Here is an 11482-nt window from a genome sequence, read left to right as displayed (position 1 = left end):
TATTTCCATGCTTCGTATTTTTACCTCTTTCCAGGGCAGTTGATCATTATCATGGAATTCTTTTTCAACACAATATTTTTATTAATTATTTGGGAGTTTCATACAATGCACCCTGATGACACTCACTTCCCATTCCCACCAGGTCCACCCTCTAACCCTTGTGTGCCCCTCCAAAAAGAAAAAAAATACATCAAGTCCAATTTGAGTTGCCTATATCCTCACTGAGGAATGGGCAACCCCACAGTGGCCAGTCTCTTAAAGATAACTGAGTCCTTCCCCACCATAAGTGAAACCCTGGCAAAAGCTGCTTTTGTTGTTGCCATTGTTTAAGACAGGTATCATGCTGTAGCAAAGGCTGGCTTGGCTCATTATATAGCTCAGGCTAGCCTACACTCAGCATTCTACCTGCCTCAGGTTCATGAGTATTGGGGTTATAAATGATTAAACCACATCTGGAATACACAGCTTTCTTTTCATGAAAATATTTATCTTATTTTTACTTGCATGCGCATATGAATATGTGTTTGTGCCTGGTTATGTGCACATAAGTGCATGATATGCTGGCACCTCAAGTGTATGGAGGGGATTGACCATCTTTTTGTCGGAGACCAGCTTCGACAAAAATACCAATGAGTTCTTAGATTTAACATGTTTAATAAGACAAATTAAGAATTTGATACAGGCCTTTCTGCGGATTTTCCTCCCTCGTTCTCTCTTTGCTGCCAGACCTCCGCCATCATGGGTCGCATGCACGCTCCCGGGAAGGGCCTGTCCCAGTCGGCGCTGCCCTACCGCCGCCGCAGCGTCCCCACGTGGCTGAAGCTGACGTCTGACGACGTGAAGGAACAGATTTACAAACTGGCCAAGAAAGGCCTCACTCCCTCCCAGATAGGTGTGATCCTGAGGGACTCGCACGGTGTGGCCCAGGTCCGTTTTGTGACTGGTAATAAAATCTTGAGAATCCTTAAATCCAAAGGCCTTGCCCCTGATCTCCCTGAGGATCTCTACCATTTGATTAAGAAGGCAGTCGCTGTCCGAAAGCATCTTGAGAGGAACAGAAAGGATAAGGATGCTAAATTCCGCCTGATTCTGATAGAGAGCAGAATTCACAGGCTGGCTCGTTACTATAAGACCAAGTGGGTCCTCCCACCCAACTGGAAATATGAGTCATCCACAGCCTCTGCTTTACTGGCGTAAATTCCCTTGTATACACGAGCAATAAAATCACTTTGAATAAAAAAAAAGAATTTGATACAGCTAAATACTATTAAGAAACACTCTAGACCAATTCAAAAGGGCTTTCCCACCCCTGGAGATCCCCCACTCCTTTAATTAGGAGATACTATAGCCATAGAAATATGTGTAGCACAAACATCTGCTTGCTTACCATTATCTAATTGTTGAATGAACTCTCTTGACTGAAACTTGCCCAGAGATATACTCTTCCTTAACCTTTTGCTTACAGAGGTCAGCAGTCAGAGATGGGTATGATCCTTTCCCCCCAGGTGTTTCAGGCATAGGCATGTAGGATTGGAATGCATGTACCGAAGCTGGGTACGTTTGGAAAATGGGAAAGTGTTCACCTAAGGCAAATGTAATCATCTTTCCTGTAGCCGAAGCACAGACTTTAATAAAATTAATAAAAAGGGAGGAGCATGTAGAGGCCCAAAAATGTGAGCCTATTTCCACCTTGTCTGAAGGTCAGAGAGTTTTAGCTTGTTCAAAGTTGTTGACCAGTTTGGCTACACATCCTGACCTAGGGTGTGGTTACTTGGTCTTTTGGACACTGAGAAGGCCCATACAGGTAGATCCATTCCACCCTGACCAGTGGTCAGAATATTCAAGCATGCTTCTGCTCCTTCTTTTTTTTTTTTGTGGATTTTTCGAGACAGGGTTTCTCCGTAGCTTTTTTGGTTCCTGTCCTGGAACTAGCTCTTGTAGACCAGACTGGCCTCGAACTCACAGAGATCCGCCTGCCTCTACCTCCCGAGTGCTGGGATTAAAGGCGTGCGCCACCACCACCCGGCTTCTGCTCCTTCTTTTGAGATGGGTGGGGGTTTGACCTGGGGAGTAGCTGCCTTCAGGAGACTTGGTCTAGAGTGGGCTCACTGCCTAAGCAACAGAATGCTAATGACTTGATGTCTCATAGTACTGAAGAAAGTAACTGCTCTAGCTGTCCTTTGTATTGTGTTAAAGCAGTCTTTTGTCTTCCCGCCTGTTGCACTGGGGTATAAACGTGTCTGGAAAATTAAACACAGCCGGATTTCAGTATTCACTGGAACTCCCTACCAATACTATCCTATATTTTCTGTTTTATTATTTTCACTTGCAACTTCACTTTCTTTACTATTTTTCTAATCCCAGTGCCCCTATCCTGGTAAGTGATATCTTTGTCAAAGTTAGTCTCCAACAAGTATTATTATTAAAGTTATTTCATTCAAAACCAGGCGTGGTGGATTATGCCTATCATCCTAGCAATCAGGAGATTGAGGCAAGAGAGCACTGTGAGTTCAAGGCTAGCCTGGGTGGGCTACATAGAGAGTTCTTGGTCAGCTTGTGCTACAGCGTGAGATCCTGTCTCAAAAATTTTTATTCAGGCCCTCAATCATTCCACAAATACTATCTCATATGTATGCTTTGACAGGCACTGACTGTGTGTTTTGGTAGGAAAGAAAGGAGAAAGTACTTAAATTCCAGCTTCAGGGAAGACACTTCGAAGCAAGGGCTTAAGGATAGGGCCTCTTTACACTGGACTGAAATTGCCTTTTAAGTACAGAATGATTGGGCAGAAATGATATTAATGGTAATGAAGACAGCTCCATATTCCGTTATAGTGCTTTGCAATATATGCTCATGTTTGCTTTTCATAGGTTATTAAGAGTGTACATAAGCCCACACTCTAACTAAAAAAGTGCTTTCTTGAATGAAGATGTTTGGTCAAAAGTGAGACCCCAGCCCTCTACCACCCTATATCCAAAGAGGCTGGAATATAATATTGAGTTGGAAGTGTCACTCCCAGCCTGCCAAGTGCTTTATGCTTTGGGCTCTAATTCTCAGCTTTTCAAACACTAACCACATAGGGTATTTAAGCCCGTGCCAGAAAGAGGAACACGTGGTTTCAGGTTTACTTGTGTGTTCCCTCTGTCTTCCCCCTTGCCATACTCTTCCGGCCACCCGGGAGTGTGCCGTCTATTAAACACGGACATTTAATTTGGTTTGATGTGGTCTGATTGGAGTTCTTTTGTGTTGGCGAAGAGGCTTGTCTTAAGATTTTTTTCTAATAGTTGGAGTGTCCCACTGAAAGGGTCCATTTTTTCCTGCGAAGCTATATCATGAAAAGCAAATACACTGCATTTATTTATTAATGTCATCTTGAAGACCATTTTTCACTTCTTTTTATTTGTTTGTTTGTTTTGTTTTGTTTTTTGAGACATGGTTTCTCTATGCAACAGTCCTAGCTGTCCTGGAACTCACTCTGTAGACCAGGCTGGCCTGTAACTCCCAGAGATCCCCCTGCCTCTGCCTTCTAAGTGCTGGGATTAATGGTGTGCACCACCACCACCACCTGGCCTCCTTTTACTTTTTTTCTTTTATTGAAAATAATGTTTTCATGCAATATATTCTGCTTATGGTATACCCTCTCCCTACTCTTCCCAGTTTCTCCCACCTCCCCCTCTCATCCAGATCCACATCCTTCCTGTCTCTCTCTAGAAAACAGACTTCTAAAGAATAATAATAAAATATAATAAGATAAATCAAGACCAAACAATCCAGAATATGAGAAAATAACCAAACAAGAAAATTATTTTTCACTTTTGATTACTTTTTTTCTCTAAAAGGAGGCACAAACCATTCCTGCTCATTCATTAAAAAAAATGCATGTATTGAGTGTTAAGCTCTAGATTAAGCACTATCAACTATCCAAACACATCACACATGGATTGATGGAGGAAGGTCATTGGCTAATAAAGAAACTGCCTTGGCCCATTTGATAGGCCAGCCTTTAGGTGGGTGGAGTAAACAGAACAAATGCTGGGAAGAAGGGAAGTGAGCTCAGATGCCATGCCTCTGCTCTCTGGGGCAGATGCGATGAAACTCCGACCCAAGATGGACGTAGGCTAGAATCTCCCTGGTAAGTCACCACCTCGTGGTGCTACACACATGAATAGAAATGGGCCAATCAGTGTTTATATGAATACAGTTTGTGTGTTGTTATTTTGGGGCATAAGCTAGTCAGGCGGCTGGGAGGTGGGTGGCAGGAATGCAGCCCGCAGCTCCTTCAAGAATGGATCTTTACATGAACGGATATTTACGTCAATGTAGAATAATGCATAGACCTCATGTGATATGCAATTCAGCTTCCCACCTTTTCCAATCTTGCATCCTCTCACTCCCTTTCATAAATACTTATCCCTCACACGTATCTTGCACCTCAAGCTCCAATTGGATGCCTGCTTCCAGAAAGCCCAACCAGCAGCAATTGGCACTGTTTGTGGTCTGAGAAAGCAGCCAAGTGGGTGTGTTCTCGGAACCCCCTGGATAGCAGGTAGGTGGTACATGGATAGCCTCTGGCAGCAGGCAGCTGGAAGTCATACACTTTTCAAAACTTTCTCAAGAGGTGCATTGTAAAAGTCCTAGTGGTTGCAGCATCTAATATATTTGAAATATTTTTAAAAAATCTGAACTACATGACTAACAGGAGCAGATAGCTACAGTTAATGAACACCTACAGTTAACAGGCAATTAGTAGCCAGGTTGGAAGGCCAAGGCTGCTTTGGTTAAATACAAAAGGGTTCTTTTGTCTCCTACATGGAGAGGGCAGAACTTTATAGTTAAGATTGGCTTGACTTTGAGGTTCAGCACTCAACCAAAACAAGGCTGTTGGTTTGAGAATTTTTGACACCTTGACAGATGACTCAGGCCATCTAGGTGACTGCTCAAAGAGGCTTTGAATCTTATAATCCTTTGAATAAGAATAGAATCGGGTATAAAACTCTTGGTACCCAGTTGGTGGCAATGTTTGTAATGTCTGGTGGAAGTATGTCACTGCGGAAGGCTTTGAGAATAAAAGACCCTTTCTACTTCCCAGTTTGCACACATCACTTCATGCTCGCATTTGACGATATGAGCTCTCAGCTTCCTGTTCTTGGCACCGTGTTTGCCATGATTTGTCTTCATTATGGACATTATCCTTCTGTAACCATAAGCCCAAATAAACTCTATAAATTGTTTTGGTCACAGAGTTTCAAAACAACAACAGAAGCTGGTGTGGTGGCACAGACCTTTAATCACAGAACTCGGGAAGCAGAAGCAGGCAGATCTCTGAGTTGGAGGACAGTCTGGTCTACAGAGTGAGTTCCAGGACAGCCAGAACTATACAGAGAAACTCTGCCTTGAAAAAAAACCAAAAAACAACAAGAAAAAAGCAACTAATACAAACCTTTAAGCCAATGAACATGAACTACTTCATCTGTATTAGGAGCAACTATCCTACTGTCTCCATGAGGGAAGATTAAGCAAAGGCCTTTTTCCACAAAACAATCAAAGCTCACTTTCAGGACCCCTCCCACTGTCCCTTTCAGTACACTAGTTAGGCTATGTCTAAGTGTCATACAGCTGGGCATGTGCTGGACTTGGTAGGCAAGGAAAGGGATTATGCTCCAAAGAAGATGAAAGGAACTAGCATGTACCTGCAAGAAACAGGGTCCTTGGTACATGTAAATATGTCTAGCAGGAAAGGTAAAAGGAATTCTAGCACTGGGAAAGTACTAAGTTGGGAGTAATTTTCTGAGCTACATGATGTTAAAACACTGTCCAGAACCCCAGAAAGTTGTCAATTTTTTTAATGGGATGGTGCCTAGCAGTAAGAAAAATGGGATAACTTATGATGAGTGAAGTCAAAATGTTAGAACTGCTGTGGCAAATAGCATAGAAGGGGAAAAAAGACTTTAGAAAGTAGGCCTACTAGAATAGATGTTACTAAGGACAATAATACTGAAAGATCAGATTACTAAGAACAGCCTGTAATTCCACTGTTTAACAAAAGTCACCAGTAATGCTTGGATACAGGGTTTCTGGTATCACTGAAAAAAATCTAGGGGTGAATAGGTTGATGAAATAACTTAATGATATGTTGGGTGCCTGTATTTTCAGCTACTAAAGAGGCTGAGGCAGGAAGATCTCTTTTAAGATCTGATGTAGGATTACCCTCTGTATGCTGTGAATACCATTGGTTAATAAAGAAACTATCTTGGAAACCTTGTCTAAAAAAAAAGAAAGAAACTATCTTGGGCTTGCGCAGAGAAGAATAGAGGTAGGTAGGTAAAACTAAACTGAACGCTGGGAGAAAGGAGGCAGAGTCAGGGAGAAGCTATGGAGCTGCTGCTGGAGACAGACATAATGAAACTTTGCCGGTAAGCCACTGCCACGTGGCAATACATAGATTAATAGAGATGGGTTAAATTAATATGTAAGAGTTAGCCAATAAGAAGCTAGAGTTAATGGGTCAAGCAGTGATTTAATTAAGACAGTTTCTCTGTGGTTATTTTGGGAGACTGGGAAGCCAGGAAATGAAGAAGTGGTCTCCTTACAACAAAGGTCAATCTAGGAAACAGTTTGCTGGTTAGTTTTTTGTCAGCTTGGTACAAGACAGGTTCATCTAGGAAGAGGGGCCTTTAATTGAGAAAATGGCATCATCAGGTTGGCATATAGGTAAGTCTGTGAGGGCATTTTCTTGATTAATGATTGATGTGGGAGGGCCTAACCCACTGTGGACAGTGCCATTCCTGAGCAGGTGGTCCCAGGTTGTATAAGAAAGCAGGCTGAGCAAGACATGAAGAGCAAACCAGCAAGGAATGTTCCCTCATGACCTCTGCTTCAGTTAAGTTTACTTGCTTTTAACTTTGTAATAACATCCAAATCAGAGGGTAGGTTGTGGTGCTTATTAGCCAGAAGCCAGGAGCTTTTATAAGAATTATACTATAAATTGTAGTAATAAAATTATTGTAGTATTATATATTATTTTAATATTAATAAAATATAATATGCAATTATAATGATAACATTAAGCTTATATAGATGCCAAAGGGAGCCTAACTCAAGAGAATTATGGGGATGAAGATTAAAACATGGTATCTCTTGGGGCATAATTTATTGGGTTATTAGCTTGTAATAACAGAAAAAGTCTGGAAAATCAGACACTTCAATAAGCAGTTATGACCTCTTGTACATTTTCTAGATCTGAGCCAATTTACTGTCCAAAGCTCAGCAGAGGATGGGATTAGCATCCCAAGAGAAAAAAGTCTTCCATATGTCTGCTTTTTCCTTCTGCAAATATGCTTCTGACCATTTATTTGAGTAACTTTTCACTGAATAAAGCAAATACTTGGATGTTTTGAAGTGTATTGGAGATATATTCTGAGCTGACATAAGTATTCAGAGATCCATTGCATCATTAATGCCAACTATGACAATAAGAATAGAATGAGACCAGGTAACAAAGATATGAGGTTCTGGCCAAGATCCACCTCAGAGGAATTCCACTAGGTGGAAGAATTTGTTGTTATTATCCCATTCTCCAATTAGTGTGCAATTAGATGGTTTTTATATATATATTGTGACTTTGGCTAGTGACTTAATATCTGTTGCAGTGGAGAAGGACAAGTGGAAGTCTCTATTACTAAGCCACTACCACTCCTAGTCAAGACAATAAATCATCACATCTCCTAGGATGGGTGTGTGAACAGATCAGTATCATCTTTAAGGAAATAAAGTGATGTGGGAGTCCCCTCTGTATGCTGTGATTACCATTAATGAATAAAGAAACTTCTTTGGAGCTAGAACAGGGCAGAACTTAGCTATGCAGGGAAAATTAAACTGAATGCTGAGAGAAAGGAGATGGAATCAAGGAGAAGCCATGTAGCCCTGCCGGAGTCAGACAGAACTTTACCTGGTAAGCCACTGCCATGTGGCAATACACAGATTACTAGAAATGGGTTAAATTAAGATGTAAAAGTTAGCCAATAAGAAGCTAGAGCTAAAGGACCAAGCAGTGATTTAAATAGTATGGTTTCTGTGTGATTATTTTAGGTCTGAGCTGTTAGGTGGCCAGGAAATAAACAGGCAGCTCTCATTACAACTATAAAGGATGTAGGAGTGGTGTTGGCATCATAGTGCCATGCAATTTTCAAGTCTTGTGTCTGTAAAAGCTAGAAGAACCCTGGAAGGTGACTGTAGACTTCTATAAGATTGACCATGTAAGTCGGGTGGTGGTGGTTCACACCTTTAATTCCAGCACTTGGGAGGCAGAGTCAGGCAGATCTCTATGAGTTCAAGACCAGCCTGGCATATAGAGTGAATGCTAGTACAGGCTCCAAAGCTACAGAGAAACTCTATTTCTAAAATTAAAGATTGATCAAGTAGCAACTGATGCTACCATAGGCAAAACTGTACTAAATGGTATCTTGGTGAGAATAGATTACTATAGTTAGAAATCCATGTAATGTAGCCACTGATTTGGATTTGGTGCCTACTGCCTGCAATTCCAAATTTAGGAGGATGAGAAGTTTTGGTTCAGCCTGGGCTATATAGAGAGACCTTGTCTCAAACAGTTAGTTCTGGTGTGGTCGTGCATAACTGTAATCCCAGAACTCAGGAGGCCAGGGCAGGAATCTTAATGCAATTTAAAAACCATCCTGAGCTACATACTGAATTCAATGAGTTCAAGACCAGGTTAAGCTGCATAATGAATGAGATCTTACTCAAAAAATAAGTAAGTAGATAGATAGATAGATAGATAGATAGATAGATAGATAGATAGATAATGGCAAAATATATAGAGTGCTCGCTTGTTATGCAGGAAACCCTAGGTTCAATCCACAGCACCACATAAATCAGATGATTTCAGCACTTGGATGGGGTGGGTTGACTCAGGAGGATTAGGAGTTCAAAGTTATTCTCAGGTATTTAGTGAGCCGGAGGCTAGTCTGGGATACATGAGAAAAGAGAAACGTCATTTTAGTGAAACAGAAGAGTATATATTTACAGTTTTGCCTCAAGGTTATATTAGCCCTCCAACCATTTTCATATTTAGTCTGAAGAATCACAACTCTATACATGCTGGAAAATATATTAACCTATCACACTGATAATGTTTGGATGATCCTGCCAGATGAGTAGGAGGTAGGTAGCATGCTACATTTTAGAGCACACATGGACTTTGAGTGTGGGAGATAGATTCCAGGAAAATTCAGAGGCATAGGAGATCCACACAATTTTTAGCAGTCTAGTGGTCAAGGCCATAGTGGGTCATTCCCTCAAAAATAATGGACCAAGCCCTTCCCCTTCCTTTTCCTCTTCCGGGGACGGTGCTTAGAGGCACTCAGGATGGTCCAGCGTTTGACATACCGTCGTAGGCTCTCCTACAACACAGCCTCCAATAAAACTAGGCTGTCTCGAACCCCTGGCAACAGGATTGTTTACCTTTACACCAAGAAGGTTGGAAAAGCACCTAAATCAGTGTGCGGTGTGTGCCCAGGCCGACTCCGAGGGGTTCGTGCTGTGAGACCGAAAGTCCTCATGAGATTGTCTAAGACAAAGAAGCATGTCAGCCAGGCCTATGGTGGCTCCATGTGTGCCAAGTGTGTCCGTGACAGGATCAAGTGGGCTTTCCTTATTGAGGAGCAGAAAATTGTTGTGAAAGTGTTGAAGGCACAAGCGCAGAGTCAGAAAGCGAAATAAACGTACGGCTTTTTTAATAAAAAAAATGGACCAAATTTTGCACGTTGTACCCCCTAAGAGAAATAACAGCTTCAGGTGATCCTTGTTGAGTTTCAGAGGCAACACACTTCATTCCCACGGGCTTTGCTCCATCCCTTACTCACACCAGGTAAAAAGGAAAACTGGCAGCAGTGTCAAGGCCCAGGACTGTGAAGGGCTTTGTGGCAGGTCCAGACAGTCGCAGCACGCATGCAGATGGAGCTGTCACGAGCTGAGTTTTATCAGAGTCATTCCTTTGCAAAGTAAGGTGCATCTATTAATAGACCACCACCAGACGAGAGGGGGCTGGTCAACAGTGACCATGAGCTGGAGTACAGGACTTGAGAAAACTATGATATCATACAACCTAGACTTGTAACCGACACTACCCGTCTACACTGTCCCTCGTTCACTTCATGCCTATTGCTTTGGGGGGCTTTGATATTAACTGTAAAAAGATGGCAGACTGCCAGGGGGTGGTAGTGCACACCTTTAATCCCAGCACTTGGGAGGCAGAGGCAGGCGGATCTCTGTGAGTTCGAGACCAGCCTGGTCTACAAGAGCTAGTTCCAGGACAGGCTCCAAAGCTACAGAGAAACCCTGTCTTGAAAAATCAAAAACAAACAAACAAAAAAGATGGCAAACCTTACTTTATAGAAAGGTTGGATCAGTATGAAAGTAGAAATTAGGGGCTGGAGAGATGGTTCAATAATTAACACTGCTCTTCCGGAGGATCCAGGTTCAATTCCCAACACCCACAGGGCAGCTCATAGCTGTCTATAATTCCTGGAAGGGGACCGAACACCCATAGCAAAACATCAATGCACATAAAAATTACATAATTTTTTAAAAAGTACAAATTAAAAATGGACAGTGGCCACTGTCACCTTCCCTTCACTCCTGTATCTCCAGAAGGTCATCAAGACTGCTCTTATCTTGGAAGCCACAAGGACCCAGAGAAGATTCTGAACAAATAAGGAAACTCTGCATCCTCACTGGTTTATTTACTATTGGATCATACCCTTTTGTCTTCTAATTATATTTCCCCATGACTGTTCACACTTCATCCAACCTAGACATAAAAATATACAGTCTTCCTTGTATCTTCCGAAAGCTCCTGGGCCACATGAAACTTATATTAAACAAGCTTACATGCTTTGTCTTGTTAATATTTTTATTTGTTGCTGTTATTATAGGAGCTTTATCCATGAAGCTAGCTATGAGCAAGCAAAGAGCTCTCTCTCTCCACACCATCCAGGACCACAGGACCTGGTCTCCTGAGAGGATGCATCTTCACTAGGGATATACCAAAAGCCCTGCCTAAGTTCTAAGTGGTGCCACTGACAGAAGACCTTGAGGTCCTTGAACCTCAGGACCAGAAGAGGAATCCCTGAGTAGGAATACTTTACCTTGATTATCAGGAATGCATGGCTGCTGTCTTAGCAGTGGAACAGGGAGAAATAAATGAAAATGTGTGTCCCTTGAGCCTGACTTGGCACTCTTGGGCTCAGTGTGATCATAAGAGGATCATTGCAGCCGCTCCAGCATGAGAAGGGCATAATGCTCAGATGGTTGACTCCCTTCACAATGAGGGTGGAGGTCAGGCCAGCAGGAAGCTACCAAAGCCAGCAAAGGGTTGTGGCTACGGGCAAGAGTGTCCTAAAATAAATAGTAGAAGAAGCAGGGGAAGTCTCAGCCAGTTCTCTGAGATTAGCACAAGAGTGAG

At 42.2% G+C, this 11482-nt stretch overlaps 2 protein-coding genes across 2 annotated transcripts; both read left to right on the top strand.

Moving 5' to 3' along the window:
* The first annotated feature begins 701 nt into the window (after window positions 1–701).
* Window positions 702–1247, top strand: LOC142840589 (small ribosomal subunit protein uS15-like). The gene has a single exon (XM_075957071.1). It carries the CDS (start codon window positions 739–741, stop codon window positions 1195–1197), a length of 459 nt encoding a protein of 152 aa, XP_075813186.1. The 5' UTR covers window positions 702–738; the 3' UTR covers window positions 1198–1247.
* Window positions 1248–9343: 8096 nt separating this feature from the next.
* Window positions 9344–9755, top strand: LOC142840871 (large ribosomal subunit protein eL34-like). The gene has a single exon (XM_075957517.1). The coding sequence runs from the start codon at window positions 9385–9387 to the stop codon at window positions 9736–9738; it is 354 nt and encodes a 117-aa protein (XP_075813632.1). The 5' UTR covers window positions 9344–9384; the 3' UTR covers window positions 9739–9755.
* Window positions 9756–11482: the final 1727 nt, after the last annotated feature.

The sequence above is a fragment of the Microtus pennsylvanicus genome, chromosome X, assembly GCF_037038515.1.
Source record: "Microtus pennsylvanicus isolate mMicPen1 chromosome X, mMicPen1.hap1, whole genome shotgun sequence".
NCBI classification, from domain to species: domain Eukaryota; kingdom Metazoa; phylum Chordata; class Mammalia; order Rodentia; family Cricetidae; genus Microtus; species Microtus pennsylvanicus.
This window is presented reverse-complemented; position numbering and strand designations above follow the sequence as displayed.